Source organism: Beta vulgaris, chromosome 6 (genome assembly GCF_026745355.1).
Source record: "Beta vulgaris subsp. vulgaris cultivar EL10 chromosome 6, EL10.2, whole genome shotgun sequence".
Classification (NCBI taxonomy): domain Eukaryota; kingdom Viridiplantae; phylum Streptophyta; class Magnoliopsida; order Caryophyllales; family Amaranthaceae; genus Beta; species Beta vulgaris.
This window is the reverse complement of record NC_079207.1, coordinates 33,889,652-33,910,761: the sequence shown is the minus strand read 5'-3', so window position 1 is coordinate 33,910,761 and position 21,110 is coordinate 33,889,652. Positions and strand designations below refer to the sequence as shown.

General features: G+C 37.2%; 1 protein-coding gene across 2 annotated transcripts; it reads left to right on the top strand.

The window, feature by feature from the left end:
* Positions 1–9,111: 9,111 nt before the first annotated feature.
* Positions 9,112–20,821, top strand: LOC104896579 (hypothetical protein). 2 transcript variants are annotated; one of them, XM_010683347.3, is made up of 14 exons: positions 9,114–9,755; positions 11,807–12,016; positions 12,360–12,554; positions 12,635–12,996; positions 14,797–15,022; positions 15,142–15,310; positions 15,428–16,648; positions 16,766–16,937; positions 17,021–17,242; positions 17,320–17,457; positions 18,683–18,917; positions 19,025–19,084; positions 20,197–20,268; positions 20,349–20,821. In XM_010683347.3, exons 1-14 carry the CDS (start codon positions 9,444–9,446, stop codon positions 20,481–20,483), a joined length of 3,729 nt encoding a protein of 1,242 aa, XP_010681649.2. In that variant the 5' UTR covers positions 9,114–9,443; the 3' UTR covers positions 20,484–20,821. The 2 variants fall into 2 exon arrangements, with proteins under 2 accessions (XP_048502352.1, XP_010681649.2); XM_048646395.1 differs by lacking the exons at positions 20,197–20,268; positions 20,349–20,821 and adding an exon at positions 19,325–19,702 and having other exon boundaries at positions 9,112–9,755.
* The last annotated feature ends 289 nt before the right edge of the window (positions 20,822–21,110 follow it).

Below are 21,110 nucleotides of genomic sequence, written 5' to 3'. Positions count from 1 at the left end.
ACTATTAAGTATTATTATTATTGTTGTTGTTTCTATATATTATTTTGTTTATTATAGCTTTACTCATTATTATTACTATTATTTTAGGAGGAACATGGTTTAGGTCAAAGCACAAATAAACCCACTTTTTTTAGCCCATAAACCAATCAAATCGCGTCAAGACGGTTTATGATGTAATTTTTGTGGTCCAACCCAATCACTATTTTTATTACTAAATATTTTTATATTATTAAATTTAATTATTAAAATAGTAATATTAATTTACTTATTAGATATTATTGTTATTATATATCATCATAAATTATTAATATATTAATACAAATAATATAAAATAATTATTATTAATTATCATTATTATCATTAATTATTATTATTATTATTATTAATTTATGATTATTAATATTATTTATTTATAACTATCATTTAAAAATATCAGAAATACTATTATTATTATTCATTATTATTACTTATCATTATAATTATTATTTAATATTCATATTATCATTGTTTAAAATATTATTTACATATTTATTACATTCAGTTTATTTCAATTTAATTTAATACAATTCAATTCAGTTCAGTTCAGCTCTGATAAGTTCAGTTCAGTTCAGGTCAGATCAGTTCAGTTCAGTTCAGTTCAGCTGTTTTATGCCGAAGAGAACAGGCCCTTAGTGAAATCGGATTTTTTTTAAGTTTAAAACTAATGCAATATACATTACTCCGGAACCAATGCGATTGTAAAAGGATTTTTCTAACCTATTCCACAACCCACAAGGCATAGGGTAAGATCCTTAACTGTTTAACTTATTTTAACTTATTTAATATCTTACAAGATAAAATAAGATAAGATAAGATAAATAAGATATTCTGTTCGACTTATATTCACTCATTTTAGAAAAAGATAAGATAAGACAAAATAAGTTGAATCAAATATACCCTAACAGTTTCAAGATTTCATTAAAAAAAATGGAAAAGTTGTCGTAAACAACCTTTTAAATAAAAGTTTTTGCGAGAAATAACCTTTTAAAAAAAAATCTGGTAATATAAGACCTTAAAAGTAATTTTTTTACGAGGAACAACCTTGACCCATTTTCCGAGTATTGACCAAGTATTTTTTGCGGCTTCGTCTCACTAAAACCAAACATGGCAAAGCACTTAACACACATTTCTTGTGTTTTAACCCGATTTTCCTTCATATACTGATGAAGTTAACGTGGGAAAATGGTTGGTCAATATCGAAAAATGAAAAAAAAAAACAAGGTTGAAACATAAGGGATGCAGTTCACGTGCACTCCACATGTAATGAGTCAATGCAAAAACATGCTTGGTTAATTCTGGAATTGGGTCGAGCTTATTCCTCACAAAATATTTTCTTTTTAAGGTCTTCTTTTGATAGTATTTTGTAAAAAGGTTGTTTCTTGCAAAAACTTGTATTTAAAAGGTTATTTTTGACAAATTTTCCCTTAAAAAAATATACAATACAACAAGATTCTATTTGGGGTTAATAAATAAGGATAGATACTTAAGATAGAGATAATTTTTTTTAGTTTCGGTTGATTTCGAAATGGAAACTTTTTATGATACTCTTAACTTATGCCTTGTAATATATGTTACAAACATTCATGTTAAAAAAGATAAAATTCTCTATCTATAATTTAAGAGAAATTATTAAGGAAGAAATATTTCATGTGTTCATCAATGTACAACAACGACAAAAAAAAAAAAAAAAAAACTCAACCAAACACATCCTCTCACAATTATTAGTGCATGCAGATGAATCTTCAATATCTTTGTAATGGCCGTTAAGTGGACGGATCAAAAGAGAACATCAAATAATAAAATTATTAAATAAGGTGGACTTAGTCAATTGACAGGTAGACGAGAAAACTAAAAAGTGCTTTTTCGGGGTTCTAAATATAGAAGAGGTTTGGGGAAATTTCTTACTTTATATTTTAAGGAATTGGTTAATCGTCAAAAAAAAAAAGAAAAAATATATTAATTGAAATCAATTAATAACTTTTCGTTCTAGAAAAAAAAATTAAAAAAAGGAAAGGAGCAAAATCGATTTTTTTTTCCATTTTATTCTATAGTGATTCAAATAAATAATATTTCATTTTTGAATTAAATTCCATGGCATAGTGATTATTATTCGATTAGTTTACTCAAAGGTTTTGCAAAAAATAGGTTGATTCAAAATCACGATATGTGTAGTGAGGATAAATTTGGTATATAAATTTTTCAATGACTATCTCAATTCATAACGTTAATTTTATATGTAGGAAGATTCAAAGTAGGAAAATCATTATGAAATTTCCAATGCGGAATACAGAATGAACAAAAGAGAAATGAGGCACTACTTTTTTTTTTCTTTTTCAAGCAACATAAAAGGAAAATAACTTTTTTGCGATTTTCTAAGAAATATGAGCATTAAAAATTCTATATTTTGCGGTTTTTTTGGCTAAGTAATTAATAAAAATATATTCCACTATAAAAGAAAATAAAAATCATTTACAATCTATCACCTAGTTGAGCAAACCAACTGGACTACTCAAACTAGGAAAGCTTCAACAACTATATATCAATCATCTTTAAGGCTATACAGCCCTATGATACTCGGACACGGCAAAATGGCTGACATACCTTTGTCGATACGACACGACATGAATGCTAGTACGAAATACGGGTCGGATACGTCGATTGGCACTAGGATACGACTAGATCTAGGAAGAGAGGAGATGAATTAACCATTAAAAATGTGATCTAGGGTTTAACCCTAGATCTGTTAATTGGAGGCTAAACCTTTTATATTATTTCATGAGATGTTGGCGCTTTTGCTCGGATGTAAACCCGCATCTGATTATCGGAGTTCTCCATTGTTGGTGCTTAGCTCACCGGCTATTTCTCCATCGAAGGTGTCGAACAGAACAAAGAGAGCAAAAAACCAAAAGTCACTCTTTTTCACTCTTTCTTTTTCTGTAATTTGTTTTATATTTTTATCTTTTAAAATGGGTTAAGAAGGGAAAGGGGGACCACATATCACAATAAAGATGTGATGTACTAGTCATTAAGTGATTTATGTCAATGCCCTTTTTTGTTCTAATTGTAATCTCGCATGTTGACCATGTTTCTTTCTTTTATTTTTTTTCTTCTTTTCTTTCCTTAATTACTATTGCTTTTTTATCTTTATTTATTAAAGGTTTGGACTTTGAGTTTTAAATTTCCTATTTATCCTTTTGCAAATCTCAAAAAAGTATTTAAAAATTAAATAAATATTACACATAAAAAAGTCGTATCCCCATACATGTGTCCACTTTTGGAGGGTGTCCACGTATCCAAAAATTATAGAGCTGTCGTATCGAATAGTCGGATCCATACCCGTATCTGATACTCGTACTCGTATCCATGTAACATTGATCATACTCTATATCTAGTTGTCACTCTATTAGAGAGAACTCCTTGTACACACATAAAGTTTGGTGAAGATATCAACAAGTTGCCCTGTAGTAGCACATAAGAGGGAGCAATAAGACCATCGTTGATAGCATAACGAACAAAGTGACAGTCAACCTCAATATGCTTAGTCCACTCATGAAAGACAATATTTTTGGCAAGATGGAGGGTAGATTGACTGTCACAAAATAAGCGAATAGCAGTAGGATGATGAATGCCTAAACTTTTTAAAAGGCCCTTCAACAACCTCAACTCACAAGTAACGGCCGCCATAGAGCGATATTCGGCTTTGGCCGATCAGCGAGACACAGTTTCTTGCTTCTTGGTCTTCCAAGCAATAGGAGAAGCACCAAGAAAAATAAGCCATCAAGTGAGAGAGAGTCTAGTAAGGGGGCAAGCGCAACCCAATCAGAGTCACTCCAACTTGCTAGTGGAGTAATAGCCAGCTCCCCACGGCGCATGTGAAAAGTGTTGGTGGCATCCCACCACCACTCCAACAAACCGCGAACCACGATCTGGGAGGAATGAACATCTCCCCTACTCTCATAGACATCAATGAAGCGGGATAGCCTGCTCTTCTCAAGTAAGATTGCTCGATCCCGAAGCTTTCGGACCTTCATAAGCCAGTCAAAGTAGAAAGATCCGAAATGACGGGTCTTACCCTCGTCCTGCAAATACAAGTACAATCAACAAAGGTGCCAAGGCTTTAAATCTAAAACAAGGTCGGCACAGAACATGTATTTATATTACGACACCCAAAAAGCGATCGGTGAGAAATATGATGCTCCAGATCAAAACGCGACTGCTCGGGAGTCCATCCCACAACTTTCCACACCCTATTGGGTTGTAGAGCGGCCCTATCACCATCCTCCCTAACGAAATGTTCTGACGACATGGTAGCCGGATCTTAAACCACAAATAAGGCTAAAGTCAAAGAGTATTTGACTCTAACATAAATTACTATATTTCATGTTTCAGTGATTTCCAAAACAGCTTCATACAAAGCACTATCATCACATGAGACTTTCGAAATCCATTTGAGTATAACATGCAGGTTAAGAGCCTATATCGTCACCTACAACATGATTTCTACCAACAGTAAATCACATATTCAGAGTTTCCTAAAAATGTTTCTAGGTTCCAGACTTAGAAACTACGCTACTTCTGACCTTAAGATTCATGATCTAAATATTTTCATCAAATTCAAAGTTCCCCTAAGCATGTTTCTAAGTTCTAGATTTAGAAACTACTTTAAACACAATATAATTCTAGATAATTATAGAATTTCAAATTTAACAACGAACTCACGTGTAACGAGTATCAAACTCGTGAAGAACAAGAAAAACTCACCGGAGCTCGCCTGAAACGGCAGCGTCACCTGACCCGGAAATCACTAACTACGATTAACATTTTCGCACCAAACACGGAAATCGCAAAAAATAAATAATGAAAAAAAACACACTAACAAAAAAATGGGAAAAAAGGGAGCAAGGAAACGAACGGAAAAAAAAGTCGCTGAAAAACCGACCATGGCTGTCCTAAACTCGCCTAAACATGGCGTGGAAGTGGGTTGAAAATTTCGAATCAAAAAACTTCACAAAAGTGACAACCAAGGTAAAATAATCACTCCTCTAAACTAGATCTAAAGAAAAACTCAAGAATCGATGAGTTTCAAGTTTGGAAGGGCCTAAAATGGTGGTTCGAAGCTTAAGAAAGAGAGAGAAATGAAGAAAGCGACCGAGAAGAGAAATGGAGGGAAAAGGAGAAGCGCCCGTATATTTAGGTCTTAAAAGGATCTGCGCCAGACACACCGACAAAAAGTGCATCTGACGCACACCTCTACATCCAGCGCAACACTTCGCGCCAAGCGCAGGTCTGTGCATTTGGCGCACAGTCCCATGCAACGCGCTTGCTTGGGGGCTTGTTACCCATGTTGGCCCCCACATGCTCAATTCTAAATGGTTTCAAATGTTCACTTCATTGTCGCGCGCGACAAACCAACAAACTTTAAAAGTTTACAAAAAATACGATTTTGCTATTCTTCCAAATTTCAACATACATAATACATTGCTCAAGAAACAACAAGTACTCAAGAGTATTAACAGCGACAAACCAGCCGCCAGGTCTCCGGACCGTTATTAATACAGAAGGTCTCCGGACTGTTATCAATCCATAAGGTCTTCGGACCACCAAGTCTGCGAACCGCCAGGTCCCCGGACCATTAGCAATCTAGAAGGTCTCAGGACCGCCAGGTCTCCGGACCATTATCAATCCATAAGGTCTCCGGAGCGTCAGGTCTCCAGACCGTTATCAATCTATAAGGTCTCCGGACCGATATCAACCCAGAAGTTCTTCGGACCATCATTAACGGTAAGGCTGAGTACTCCGTCGGGTCTTCAGACCATTACCAATCAAGACAACTCTCTTCCGACATGAACCAGACCAAGACCAAAATAGCTCATGACATATTCTTTCACACCATCTCATTTTTACATATTAACAAATATATTCCACATAAGTTTGTTCCTGAAACTCTTGCTTATTTTGCAGGTATTGGCGTAAAAGGGTGATTTTGGATTGTAGAACATCTAGAATAATTCTGCGTCCCGACACGTGTACTTTGAGTTTTGGTTTTTGCAAACCTCGTATCGCCCCATTTAAGGATCTAATGATGAAACATGCCGCGTTATTAGTTGGCACGGCCTGATGGAAGAGCAATCCGCATAACCAGGCCATGGTGTGATTTTGAAATGATATTTTAAAGCCCAATAAATTATCCATGATGATTACTTGTAAAATAAGCCCAGAAAACATTTGAGTCAATTTTAAGATCCCAATTTAATATTTATTATTTTAATAAATATTTTCATAAATATTTTTATTATCTTTAATAAATACTTTGAGCATAAAATCAGATTTTGCATCACGTAAAATTCAATCCCCAGATTTTTGGGATAAAAAAGTATCTTTAAAACACACCTTTAATCAAAAATTCGAATATGCTGGAATATGCGCCGGACGCGACAGCTGCGCTCAGCGCGACACGTGCGTTCAGCACATTGGCCAGAACGCGTTAGGCGCGCCAATGAGCGCCGGAGACGTGGACTTGTCACTCATACTGAGTCCTGCGCCTGACGCAGGTTTTTTAAATACGCGTTTACACAGGTTCAAACCTGATTGGGCATACCACGTCAGGCGCGCCAATCTTCGCCTGATGCATTAACTTGCGCTTGCCACGTCAGACTGCGCCAGGTTGAGTAGGCGCATGCGACACAGTTTTCTTGTTGCCTGTAAATACAATCGATTTCCCGAATCAAAGACGACTTTTCATTATTATTTTACGAACACAAAAATACTTCTGAATATTTATGAACCCCCAAATACTTAAACACTTTCAATACATCAAATCGATTTCCAAACCTGATCGTACAACGTTCATGGTTCCACGATTGCTCTGCCGGAAGATCGTTACGCTCTTCGATCTAAACCGCATAAGTATAATCTTGAGAATCCTTGAATAATCAATTATATTTATTGTATTAAAGTTACTAACAGTTTTTGTCATGATGTAGATCTTTAATTAATAATCATGATTATTTGTAAATTCTAATCCCTCTTTTATTATTCTTGTATATAGTATTCCTCATTGTTTTATTTTTCATATGCATGATTTTATCATCCACATACTATTATTGTTTAACAAGACCTAAAGAACTATTTTGACTAATTCAGATAAATTGGACAACATGCTAGGAACATTATATTTTAATTGTTTAATAACTTGTCACTAAAAGTATAGTGTTTTTATGTGTTTCTTGAACCTAGACTAAATATTTTTAGGGTTATTAAAATGTTATATGATTATTCCTTTGCATAAAATCTGTAATGAATCGGTATTTAGTAGAGGCCAGCAATGGGCACCATAGTTGCTGATTGTGTTGTACCCTCACCCTCGAACTCAACTTTTGGTTCCGGGCCATTTATGGAGTCTAGACGGGAAAATCTACATTAGATAAGTCCCTAAGATGTCCATACCGTTTCAATATCCAATTAGGTTTATGATTGTTCCTTTAAAGAATTGTTGGCCACTTCAAAACGTATTTCAAATAAAACCTTAACAATGGGGTAGTCAAATAAACGCGCTCACACCGCATGTAGGCTTAAAGGAAAAAACCACGCCTACAGTACTCATGATCATGTTCATGGTGACCAAGAAGTGCAGTTTATGGCGATCCTATGTAGTATTTGGTCTCACCGGAATGCCATCACTTTCCAGACTGCTATCCTAAACCCACTTACCATTATAAAACTAGTTCAAGAAAACAACAAGTGCGACATACGAGTTTGATCACCCCATGGATACTCATACTCCTATGGCAAGCATATCTATCAATACAACTCTTTAAACATGATGTACCTATGGAAGGATGACTTCTCCCTTCTGAATGTAAAGGTGGATGTTGCTTGGGAATATCTAAGCACGCTGGAACACGGAGAGTACTGATTACGTGCAACCTTTCGTGGAATCATGCACGAACTGATGGGTCATCATTAGTCTTCGCTATAGATGCAAAGCAGACATAACTTCAAGCTTTATGGTTGGGTTTCAAGGTGGCTAGGGAACGCGCGTTGAACGTTATAATCTAGACAGTTTGTCTATGAGCAATCCGCGCTATCCTCGACCTCCACAAGGCTAGCTTATCATATGAGCATCTTGCGCATACAATTCAAGAGTACACCAGCGTCCTTGTTAGAATATATCTGTATTCGAAGGTCTCGTGAACATTGATCTAGGATGATGTTGACCTAGTTGCCAGAGTCACGAAAGGGATTTAAGTTATCTGTAGTTTTCCATTGTCAGAAAAAAAATACTAGCCTGTATTCACAACTACCCTTAACAGTTCATAAATAAAGCGCACACACACACAATTTATTTAATACAATCACACTACTCCTCCGTCATAACACAACCTCCTACTAGGATTGGTAAATTTAAACTTCTAATTTTCTTAAGGTTTGCTCACTTAGCAAGGGGTGAGAATCCAACCCTTGCTACACAGGTGAAGAGAGGCTCTCATAACTAATAGGCTCACCGTAACCCTCACTCGAACTCGTCAGATTAAGTAACTAATATGATAATAAATGAAATTAAGTATAAGATACATAATCTAATAATATCGATAATAAGTCATGTGATCAAACCTCACCGGAGGACGGGCCTATAGGGTGAAGTTTCCCTTACACCCTACTAATCCCCCTTCTCTCCCAATGAACCTTAACTTATAAATCTGATTAATTATACTTACAAGAAATGTCATTTCTATAAAATCTTTCATCTTATCTACCTAAAAAGATATTGATATGAGTCGCATACCTAACCCAATGACCCATAGTCCTACGAAACTTGAACCTGAGCGGAACCCAAAAGATCTTTTGACATGAATAATACCCTCCATAAATCATAATGAAGAAATGATGGTGGTCTTTTGGTGGAAGGGGCAAGAAAGATTGAGAAAAGACCGTGGTGGATACACACTCACACGTGCTTCACATACGTGTCCCGCAATTTCTCCTTATGTCCAACTTCATCTCATCCCACCTTGGCAACCTCCTGCCACGTGGCCCCACTTTATACTGTCTTCTTCTTCTTACCTTTCTTTCTTTTTCACCTCTCTTCTTCTTCTCCCCTCCCCTCTCCTCTTCCCCCTCTCACCAGAAAAATTAAAGATAATTCTTAATTCCTTTTTTATTTATTTTATTTTATTTTTTCCACACACTAACCAAACACACATTTATCAAAAAAAACGAGAACGATAAACTTGCCTTTACAGAGGAGAGAGAAAATTCATAGTGTTCTCGTGCTACGACTTATTTGTAGGACGAACACGAGGAATATTCAATTCAGCCAATTCTAGGGTTTTGCGCTTCCAATTGGAGTTGCTGATTGAGGAATTTTGAGGAGAGAGAGGGAGAGAGAATTTGGGGATTTACAAATGGCGACGCCATTAACGGGGCTTGGACACAGAGATGGAGGTGGAGTTGCTATAATGGCAGGTCCTGTTAATGCGGTAGATCCTTCACCTCCGAGTTCGTCATCATCGAAAGTTTCTTTGAAGAATTCAGCTCAGAATTCTCCGATTTTGATATTTTTGTTCTTCCATAAGGCTATTAAAGCCGAGCTCGAAGGTCTTCATCGTGCTGCGATTGATTTCGCTACCAATCAAGGAAGCGACATTAAGCCGTTGTTAGAGCGTTATCACTTTCTTCGCTGCATTTACAAGCATCATTGTAATGCTGAGGATGAGGTAGCCTAGCCTCTCTCAGATGTTTTTCTTTCTCAACTGAAATTCTGACTTCCTTTCTTTTTCTATAATTGCTATTTGCTCGAATCTTTGCTTTTTGTATTTTCTTTTTTTGGTAATATAAGTAGAGTTCAGATCATTTTGAACTTTTGGACTCGGTATTCTTTGTTAATTGCATGATTTTCGTCACAATTTAGGTATGTTGAGATTGAAATTAACTAGCACACACTCGCTCTGTGCGGCAAGTCTACTGTTTTTGGTTAAATTAGCTGGTGTAATCATGAATTGTCAATGTAATTGTTGTATTCTCAACACAATCTTTTAAGGCTTTAACAGTGATTGAGCTTGCAAGTAAGAGTGAAGGAAAGGAGGAGAAAGGAATAGAGATAAATATGAAGGCGGGTTAGCCTGAGTCAAAATTATTATTTATTGTTCTGATGGTGCTATTGGTACTATGCTGAACTAAATTTTGTAAGTTTCGTATATAGGATATCCGCGGAGCAACAAACTGTTTGCGATTGGAAAACCTTCTCCTCACGAATATGTTATCCATCCTCTTTTAAGTGTTTACTGGTCTATCTTGAAGTTCCACAGGAATGTATCTCAGCTTCTGTTGCTGTTATGCAGCCTTTAGGAAATGGATATGCTGGCTGATAGATGTGTGTGCAACCTATAGGATATGCCAAGTATTTTTTGTGGCCAAAATGGCACTCATATGGAGGACAAAATATTTATGAACTCGTATCATGTAAGGTATTACATTACTCAAGCCCCATCTGTGCTTGTTAGAATTCCCATATCACAACTTTGGTGGTAAATCTTGGGACTTCAGAACTAGTGGAGTAGAACAACCTGTTCAATTCACTATTAGAAGTTATTTGGTGTACTGTAGGTCCAGCCAAAAGAATCACTGTTGGTTAAAACTAGCTATAATCACTAATCAGTATGAGTTGTAGAAAAGGCAGGACAAGAAAGACCAGATCCTTGTCTTATATTAGATATAAATAGCGTTTTACAACTCCTCTTTCTCTCTTGCTGTTTAATCACTCTGAAGAAGGTGTTTGGCTCAAGAACTCGTAAGGGAGTAGAATAAGTAACAAATAGAGGAGAGTAATGAAATGAATACCCATTTTCTTTCTTAATTAAATTTGATTGGTTAACATTTTTTTGTCATCAACACATCTTCACATCTTCCCACTCTCTAAATTAACTTAACATACTCATTGGAGACTATAGGGCTTTTTGTGATTTATCGCTTTTCTTTGTGGTCTGTACCCAATTGAGTTATGGAAGAACCATGCATTAAGCCTCCATGGTGGACTATGTGGAAGTGTCTAATCTATTATGTTCGCTTGATGGTCGGCTGTACAAGTTTTTTTGGGGGGGGGGGGGGGGAGAAAGAGACAGCACACAATTAATTGATGGACCTATAAACATCCGAACCAAACAGCAGTCTACATTCTTTGATTTTGTTGCTGGTGCTGCTTTATAGTCCAATCAAATGGCTCTCTAAGTCTATATGTTCCTTCTAAGCCACCGGTCCTGCCAATTTCTGCTTAAATATGTCCCAAATGATTTCTCATTAGTTAATTAAAACGTCTTTTAATCTTTCTCCACTATTGCCATGGGTTAATAATCTCTCTGGGTAAATCAGACTTATGGGGAAGTTTTTAGTTGGCCACTTTGGGATGGACTTTTGATTAGAAGAATGAAGAAAGTCACTTTGCTTATACCTTCTATGTTATTTCCTCCAATATTGTCTCTAAAATCTGCACCCCATGAAGCAACTTTTGTATTATAGAAGTCGTTGATTCTCAGAGTCTTAGTCTCTCTATATATAGATCAATATTCTTAAGGATAAGACTTTTCATCGCTTGTCATGCAGTGTCCGAAATCTTTTCTATTCCTTGCATGTCATATGATTTGATGGTTTTAGCAATAACATGAGAGCTGAATTTAAATCAGTGGAACTTGATTGACCATTGACATATTAATTTTTAGATGAATTAAAAGCTACAGTTACATTAAGGTCTGTCTTAATTTTCTTTACACAGGTCATCTTCCCAGCTCTTGATATTCGCGTGAAAAATGTAGCTAGAACTTACTCTCTAGAGCATGAAGGTGAAAGTGTTCTTTTTGATGAATTGTTTGAGCTGTTAAATACAACAGTTAGAGATGAGGAAGCCTACCGAAGAGAACTAGCTTCTCGTACAGGGGCCCTCCAAACGTCGATTAGCCAGCACATGTGTAAGGAAGAAGAGCAGGTGATGATAAATTTTTTCTTCTACTATGCTCATTTTTCTGCTTGAGTCCTAGTTAATTATATTCATGATAATCATAAAGGTTTCAGGAAGTCTGGAACAGAAGAAAAACAATGTTTATAAAAGTAGTCAGATTATTCAAATGTTTGGCTAATGTTGTTGATTGAAACAAAGTCGATGATAGATTCTCTGCTTGTTAGTATAAGTAGGTGATCGAAGATGATTGATGGTTCTTTTCTGCCTTCCTTGAAGACTAGATGCTGATTAAATTGCTCGGGATTGGACATCCTCATCTTGCAGTGACATTTATCGCAGTAGTTATTTAATGACTGTGCTATGATCTCAGGTGTTTCCTTTGCTCATTGAGAAGTTCTCTTTCGAGGAACAGGCATCACTGGTTTGGCGGTTCCTGTGCTCTATACCTGTTAATATGATGGTAGAGTTTCTCCCTTGGCTTTCTTCTTCCGTCTCCTCTGACGAGAGTCAGGATATGCGGAAATGCCTTCGCAAATTCATACCAAATGAGGTTCTTCTTCATGAGGTAAGCATATCTTAACTATAGTCCATAACATGTCTGCCATTTAAATTGTGTGTTTACATATGTAATGTTGCTCTATGGAGGTAATTTTTACCTGGATGGACGGACCTAAATTGGATAAATTTCGTACAAGCTGTGGTTCCACGTTGCAAAGTAGCATAGATTCTGCAGCATGTGCTTCAGTGGGTCAAACCAAAGGGGTATCTTGTGCTTGTGAATCCTCACAGACTGGCAAACGAAAACGCGTCAAATTGAGTAGCTCCACTGCAGATTCAGATCTGAGTTTCCCAATAGATGAGATATTACTGTGGCATAAGGCGATCAACCAAGAACTAGGTGAAATAGCAGAAGCTGCTAGAAGAATGCAGCTAAATGATGAATTTACTGATTTGTCTGCATTCAATGAGAGGCTACACTTTGTCACTGAAGTTTGTATATTTCACAGGTACTGCTATGCTCTGCTTTGTCTGCCATATATATTCCGACTTACATACTTTCTTCGCTTTGAAGTTTTTCTTTTTTTTGGAACCAAAAGTAATTTATTATTTGGAAGTCACACAACATAAGCATTTATTTCAAAATAACAGACATAAATTTGAATCAAATAAAACTCATCTCTAGAGAAACTATAATTGTTGTCGATGACAACCCTCTTGAATGGCTTCTTCCAAACTGTTATTTCACACAGCCTTCCATAAACAGGTCCATCTACTTGTACTAGTCTTGAGGTTGGTGTTGTCGCGAAATTTTTATATATCTCTATCAATGAATCAATTCGTTGAAGAATACCAATAACATAGCCTAAAACTCTCACAAGGAGAGAGATAAAACCCAATATGTGGTTAGATATGACCCGAATTTTGGCTATCAGAAAGTATCTTGTAGAGAGAGAAGGGAGCTTAATTGAACAAAAGATCTCAAATTTGAAATGGACGGTGGCCAAAGCTGTCTCGCTGTGGTGCCAGGCGAACAGAGAGACAAGCGGTTTCAGAGAGATTTTTTTAGCAAGAGATCTTTTTGGACACTTTGTATTATGCAATGTAGCCAGTGTTTGAAAAATTACTATCAATTTATTCTTAGCTCTGAAGTTACTTTTTTTGTTTCTTGATATGGACTGTTTGATGTTTCCCCCGACCCTGGAAAGAGTTATGACTTAAAATTGTTGCTCGGAACTAGATTTTGAGCTTATTGAACTTTTTATCTCCTTCGGTGTATATAATGGTCTTCTCAGGAGATATCAGTGGCCTTTCTAGTTGCTACAATGTCTCTATCAATTTATTGTTGAGGTGAAGAAAGAAACCATGTACTGGTGAATGTAAAAGGAGACTGTTTTGATATATTAAACCATGAGCCCTTCTGTTGTGGTTAAAGTTGAGTGATATCTGAATGTGTTAACTAATGCTATGTATTAAACTGCAAATGAACCAACAAGTGCATGGATCAATTGGTAAAGTGGCTGATTGTGCTTAAAAAATATTAAATAGAGGTCTCGGTAATGCAACAGCATTACTTGTACCCCTAATTGGTCCTGTCCCGGCTTGAATCTGGATAAGTAAGAATTTAACAGGCTCCGAAAACTGTAGCTCAGTTATCTGAATCTACTGTAGGCAATTTCAGTTCTTTCTTACTGTTACTTATACTTGATTCTTTCCTCATGGTTATACCTGTAGCTAATTATAAAGGAGACTTTTTCTTTATTTGGGAAGTTTGCTTTGGTGAAGCACGTAAAGTCAGTATTACCATTTCCTACCTCTATGCCTTTGTTTTGGGAGTATCAGGGCCTTTTTTTAGTTTTTTTTTTGGAGTGCAGGGGTTGGCTGAATCAATGCCAAGATGAGGGATGTCCTCAAGTTGATGTATGCTCACACTAAAAGAGAAATGCTAGCCAAATGAACTTTAAGATGAATTTCCTGGAGCAATTCTGGTTTTTATTTTCTCCCTAAACTTCTAAAGGAGATGTTGTAGCAGGCCACTAACTCTTCATCATGGAGTCATGTAGTTGTCTAACATCTTCCTTCTGCATGACTACTGTCTTTTCACTTCCTTGTACTAAGCATTTCACAAAGAATTTCGACCATGCTCTGATTTTTTATGAGTAGCAGTGTGGCACTTATATGTGTACTTTTCTGCTGGGCGCTATTGTCCCTAATCATCATCATTAACTATTAACATTGTTCCCTTAGCCTAATCATCTATCATTTTCTGCTTCTAAGGTGTGAAATCTGCTTGAATTGTTTGGTGGCAGCATTGCTGAGGATAAGGTTATATTCCCTGCTGTAGACGCAGAGCTGTCCTTTGCGCAGGAGCATGCTGAGGAAGAAAGCAAATTAGAGAAAATCAGATGCTTGATTGAGAACATACAACTGGCTAATGCAGAATCATCTTTAGATGATCTCTACTCAAGACTAAGTTCTTATGCTGATCAAATAATGGACACCATACAGAAGCACTTCCAAAATGAGGAAATCCAGGTTGGTACATGTTAGATTCATTAATATGAACATGAATGTGTTGGTCATTCTTAGGTGGTGACTTTTTGCAACTCTAGTTCACCACATACGTTTCATGTATTTACATCTCGCACCTCTAGGTACTTCCACTTGCTCGAAAGTTATTCACCCCCCAGAGGCAAAGAGAACTTCTGTATCAGAGCTTGTGTGTGATGCCACTGAAATTGATAGAACGTGTATTGCCATGGTTGGTTGGATCACTTGGTGAAGAAGAAGCAAAGTGCTTCCTTAAAAATATGCATATGGCAGGTGATACACACTTTTGACATCCTGCTCTTATATGAAATAATGTTTGTCCAAATTCTGTCTTTAGCTGCGTATTTTCTGTTTTTATTTCAAATTTTAAACCCCTTCTATCTGATGCAGCCCCAGCTGCAGATGCTGCACTTGTTACACTTTTTTCGGGGTGGGCCTGCAAAGGTAGTAAAAGGAACGTCTGCTTATCCTCGAGTGCAATTGGTTGCTGTCCAGCAAGACTGCCGAGTGCGGAAGACAATGAACTGCCTGTTAGCAGATGCACGTTTTGCTTATCTAATGGGGATAAATCTGCTATTGCCCAACAGGACAATGAAATTCGGCCATCCAAGCGGGGTAACATGACATCAAGAGAAGAGGTTGGTAAACTTGAAGACGAGAGAGGAGATAGCTCCCAGAGGATATCCTGTGGTACCATATCCTGTTGTGTCCCGGGTTTAGGAGTTAATAATGGTCACCTGGTAGTAGGCTCTCTGGCTGCTGCTAAATCTCTACGTTCTTTATCTCTTAGTCCCGCTGCACCCTCCCTGAACTCAAGTCTTTTCAATTGGGAGACTGAGATAAGCGTTTCGGATAGTGGGTCTACTACTAGGCCTATTGATAACATATTTAAATTTCATAAAGCAATTCGCAAAGACTTGGAGTACTTGGATGCTGAATCTGGAAAACTGAGTGAATGTAACGAGTCATTTATCAGGCAGTTCAGTGGTCGATTTCGACTTTTATGGGGATTATATAAGGCTCATAGTAATGCTGAGGATGACATAGTATTTCCAGCGTTGGAGTCTAAAGAAGCTCTTCACAATGTTAGCCACTCTTATACTTTGGATCACAAGCAAGAAGAGATGCTTTTTGAGGACATATCTTCTGCTTTATCTGAGCTTTCCCAACTTCGCGGAGCATTGAGTAGATCTAGCACTGCTCAAGATACACTTGGATTTGCCTCCAATGGCGGGGACTCTAGTGATGATTTAAGGAAGTACCACGAGCTTGCGACCAAGCTTCAGGGAATGTGCAAATCCATAAGAGTAACTCTTGATCAGCATGTTTTCCGTGAGGAACTGGAGCTATGGCCTCTGTTTGACAAACATTTTTCTGTGGAGGACCAGGATAAAATTGTTGGCCGCATAATTGGTACTACTGGAGCAGAGGTACTTCAGTCTATGCTACCATGGGTAACATCTGCACTTACCCAAGAGGAACAGAATAAGATGATGGACACATGGAAGAATGCAACCAAAAATACTATGTTTAGTGAATGGCTTAATGAATGGTGGGAAAGTGCTCCTCCCTCTCAACAATGTTTAACATCAGAGACAAGTTCGGCACAAGGTTTGTGTTTTACCTCAATGCATTAAAAAAGCTGCTAACAGGACTTCTTTAGAAATAGTGATAAAATATGGTACCTTGTTATTTTTTGTTCTGAAAGACATTTTGTAATTTCTCTAGGCCATGATATATGCGATGCTCTTGACTCCAGTGATCAAACTTTCAAGCCTGGGTGGAAAGATATTTTCAGAATGAATCAGAATGAACTTGAATCAGAGATAAGAAAGGTCTCTCGTGATTCGAGCCTTGATCCAAGAAGAAAAGATTATTTGATTCAAAATCTGATGACCAGGTGTATTTCATTTTCAGTAATGCGTTAAGTTTCATCGTGAAGCTTCTCATGCTGAATTCCTTTTTTTTTCTCGGTTTTATTAGTCGCTGGATAGCTGCTCAACAGAAGTCTCCTCATGGAAGTTCTGGTGAATCTTCTAATGGGGATGGCCTGCTAGCATGCTCTCCGTCATACCGGGATCCTGAAAAAAAGATCTTTGGCTGTGAACATTACAAAAGGAATTGCAAACTTCGAGCTGCCTGCTGCGGGAAATTGTTCGCATGCAGGTTCTGTCACGACAAAGTTAGTGATCACTCCATGGATAGGTACATTTTCTTATCCTGCATTTTGCCTCAACTATATTTTCTGGGTGCTCACTAATTTGTTTTTTGTTTCCTATCAGGAAAATGACGTCTGAAATGATGTGTATGCTCTGCTGTAAGATTCAACCTGTTGGACCGTCTTGCACAACACCTTCATGCCATGGACTTTCAATGGCCCACTATTACTGTAACATCTGCAAGTTTTTCGATGATGAGAGGTAAATTGAGCATTTGCTGGACTTACGTTGACCTATACCCTTTGGTGTTATAGTGAAGTAATAAATTCAAGCTGGCAAGGTACTTGGTGATATTACATCGAATGGGCATGCAAGTGACATAAGGATAAAAACTTGTATTCTGGGGCGCGTGACTTGCCTTTGGTTGTGAACTCCAATTTGGGAGGCCACCACCTAGACGCATGAGAGATGTGAAACCATCATGGCATGTAATTGATGTGAAACGACCATGTTCATTGTTAGGTTTATGGGAGATTGTCAATTTGAGGGGGTGTGGTTCTATGCTGCCTAGTGAGGCATAATGCAAAATGGCTGTTGAAGGGAAACAAAAAAAAAGGAATTAGTTTATCAGGTTGAGGGATATTATAAGTTTTATGTGAAGAAGGATTCAAATTTTTTGCTGCTTAAATAGCCAGAAAGATTAGTGAATAAAGAGAGGTTTGAGTAGAGAGAGTTTTTAAAATCTTACTTTGTATCCTGGTTTCCGTCCTATAAGGTAATAAGGGATGTTTTGTGGATTGTGGTTTGGATACTTCCCTTATTGAGAGAAGGGTCAGTTCTATCTTCTCACTTTCCTTTGGATTTTGAAAAAGTGGAGGCCACATTGTAGAATGGGTACTTGGTATGTAGTACAGTAGTACAATTGTCGATTTATCTAATATAACTAGGTAGTAAAATTTTTGCTCCTGTATCTTTCTATGTGGCGAAAATTGCCCTGCTTCTACCACTGGAGAGGGTTTGTACATGAGCTGTATTGTGCTTACTTTGTTCCTACTTGTGTATTACTTTAGTGGTTCATGCTTGTAGCTTTTGGAACTTCCAACTTAGAGGTATGATGTATTTACTTTGTGGAAAGTATGGAGTTGAAAACGTAACAAAAAATAGTTGTCGTTTTTTGACATGAGTTTAATTTTCTGTGTTACAGCTTTTCTTGTTCTTTTCATGTTTTGTTCTATTGGTGTTATCTTGTCTCGCTCCAACTGGAGCAACCATCGTTTTGATATTGGACAAAATTATGCTATTTAAAAGATGTCATTAATTTTTTTTGTCTTAGGTGTTTACATAGTGGAATTTGTTTCACCGGCTCAGTCTAAATTGGGAAGGATTGGAAATTAACTTGAATGGCATAATCAGAATGGATCTCAGTGGTTTTGGGTATTGCAATAAAACTACTAATATTCTTCTTCTTCTAAAATTGTGTCTTCAGGAGTGTCTATCATTGCCCTTTCTGCAACTTGTGTCGTGTGGGAAAGGGACTTGGTTCAGACTTCTTCCATTGCATGACTTGCAATTGCTGCCTTAGTGTGAAGCTGATTGACCATAAATGTCGTGAGAAAGGTTTGGAAACAAATTGCCCAATCTGTTGCGATTTCCTCTTCACATCAAGTGCATCGGTTAGAGCTCTTCCATGTGGCCATTATATGCATTCAGCTTGCTTCCAGGTTGGTGGATTAGAGGATGTCGTTTATGCTGGTCTGTTTTTGTCTTCATTTATGTGATCTTTTTTATGATGAGTGCTGGAATTGTCTCCTCTTTTTGTTGATGTCAGGCTTATACATGCAGCAACTATATCTGTCCAATTTGCAGCAAGTCTTTGGGAGATATGGCGGTAAGAATTTTCATTTTTTTTTCATGTTGTCAGGTTTGATAATATGCAACAGAATATCTAAGATGCTGGCTAAATGATTATAGATGCTTCATGAATTGCTACAAAATAATTGTCATGCATGAGATAGATCATCCTTGCTTTTACCTTCTATGGGAATAGTAAGGATTGGCTTCTAATAGTAGAAATATAAATCCCCTCCCTTTTCTTAAAAATTCTCAAGTATAGTTCTTTCTGAACCAGCCTACCATGGACCACTCCTTCCCCATCCCCGGGGGAAGAGAGGGCGAAAGGAGCAAAATCCACATAATAGGCTTCACCGGGGAAAGTCTGGGAAGTGAGAAAACTACCTATCGTGACAGGAATGTAGCTAATTGGCCTCTGAACACGTGAAATTTGGGAAAGAGGGGTAGAATGCACAGGTATTGCAAGTCTTGGAGTCAATTTACCGCTTTGCTGCATATAAGACCCAACAGTCATGAGCAGCAATATACTTCGTCCGTAACAAAATAGATGTTATACTTTCAAAAACACACTTTTCAAGGCAATTTTTTGAAGAGGAGAGAGATATAGAGAGAGAAAAAAAGGGGACCCATGTGATAGGAGAGAGATAGAGAGAGATTATTGCCTAAAAAGGAAGTGTAACATCTATTTTGTCACAACCATATTTAGAAAGTGTAACATCTATTTTGTTACGGAGGAAGTAGTTGAGATAAGCAGTTGCATGTTCAAACCAGGGAAATTCTAGAAAGTAGGCAAAATGCCCATCATTATCACCTCGCAGACACTTGCACCGATCTGTTTAAGATACAGTGGGCTCTTCTATGTGCAAAACATGCATGTTTAGATACAGTAGGCTCCTTCTCCCCCACTTTATTGAAAAGACCTGGGATGCAGCAGTTAGTTAATACGAATTTGCTTAATCCTTTGTCTATTCTGGTTAATAAAATATAAGCTGAAAAATCACCATCTGGCTCTGTGGCTTAGATCTCTTTATCTTGGAAGCTGGTGATCTGCTGCTTCTCTCTTTGTATCTTCTTGGTCTTGGTCTCGCTCTTGCATACTATAAGCTGAAAAATTGGATCTTTTTGCTTTTGCATGTGCCTTCTACGTAGGTCTATTTTGGAATGCTTGATGCTCTGCTGGCTTCTGAACAGTTGCCCGAAGAATATAGGGATCGTTGTCAGGTGAGTCATGCACTATTAGCTTTTGGCATACGGTTTCATGTTCTTCAGCTAGTTTGGTTTCTAAAATATTGGTAATTCAGGACATACTTTGCAACGACTGTGGTAGAAAAGGAACTGCACGGTTCCATTGGCTTTACCACAAGTGTGGATCCTGTGGATCATACAATACCCGCGTCATCAAAATTGGTCTGTCTGATTCCAACTGTCCAAAATGACATAGCTGCAACATTCAGTGTTCCTTTGGGTATATTGTAAATATTTTTGCGGTGGTACATATAAAACTTCTTTATTCTTTTTTTCTCCCTCTGCTCCACAACTTTGTAGTGAAAAAGGGGTGGTGGGAAGGTTAAACAGAGTTGAGGTTAAATGAGTTGCTATGGTTAGCGATTCTAAGATTCCTATAATTTTTGGCCAAAGAAGGCGGGTTTCCGATCCCATTGCAGTTCTGCAATGATTGCTTTATCAGAGTTTACAGAATTCAGTATAGAGTATGCGAATCCAATGAGGGCGTTTACTGCTTCATGCCATGCCCTTTTGGTGTTTCTTTCTTGTATATTATTCAGCTAATTGTTCCATGAGGATTAAAGGTTTCGTTGACTTTAACTGTTCTCACGAACAGAAGAAACAAAAAAAAGTACAGAATGATCATAATATTCCTCACTGAACTGGTAGTTAAGCGTTTTTCATAAAACTTTTTATTCACACAAAAAAAAAAAGCTTTTTATTGGTTGGCAATTGGTAGTCATGCATTGTGGCCGGTTTGGTAGTTGGTTATAAATGATGGTAATGGAAACGAATTTGTATGTAAATGTGTGAAAAAGAAATGTGTATTATCATAATCA

What these genes read in the sequence shown, in the direction of transcription:
- LOC104896579 (XM_010683347.3), top strand. Translation starts at nt 9,444, where the DNA reads ATGGCGACGCCATTAACGGGGCTTGGACACAGAGATGGAGGTGGAGTT. An exon ending in ATTGTAATGCTGAGGATGAG is followed by an intron (nt 9,756 to 11,806) that starts GTAGCCTAGCCT and finishes TTCTTTACACAG; the next exon opens with GTCATCTTCCCAGCTCTTGA. An exon ending in AGTCTTTGGGAGATATGGCG is followed by an intron (nt 19,085 to 20,196) that starts GTAAGAATTTTC and finishes CCTTCTACGTAG; the next exon opens with GTCTATTTTGGAATGCTTGA.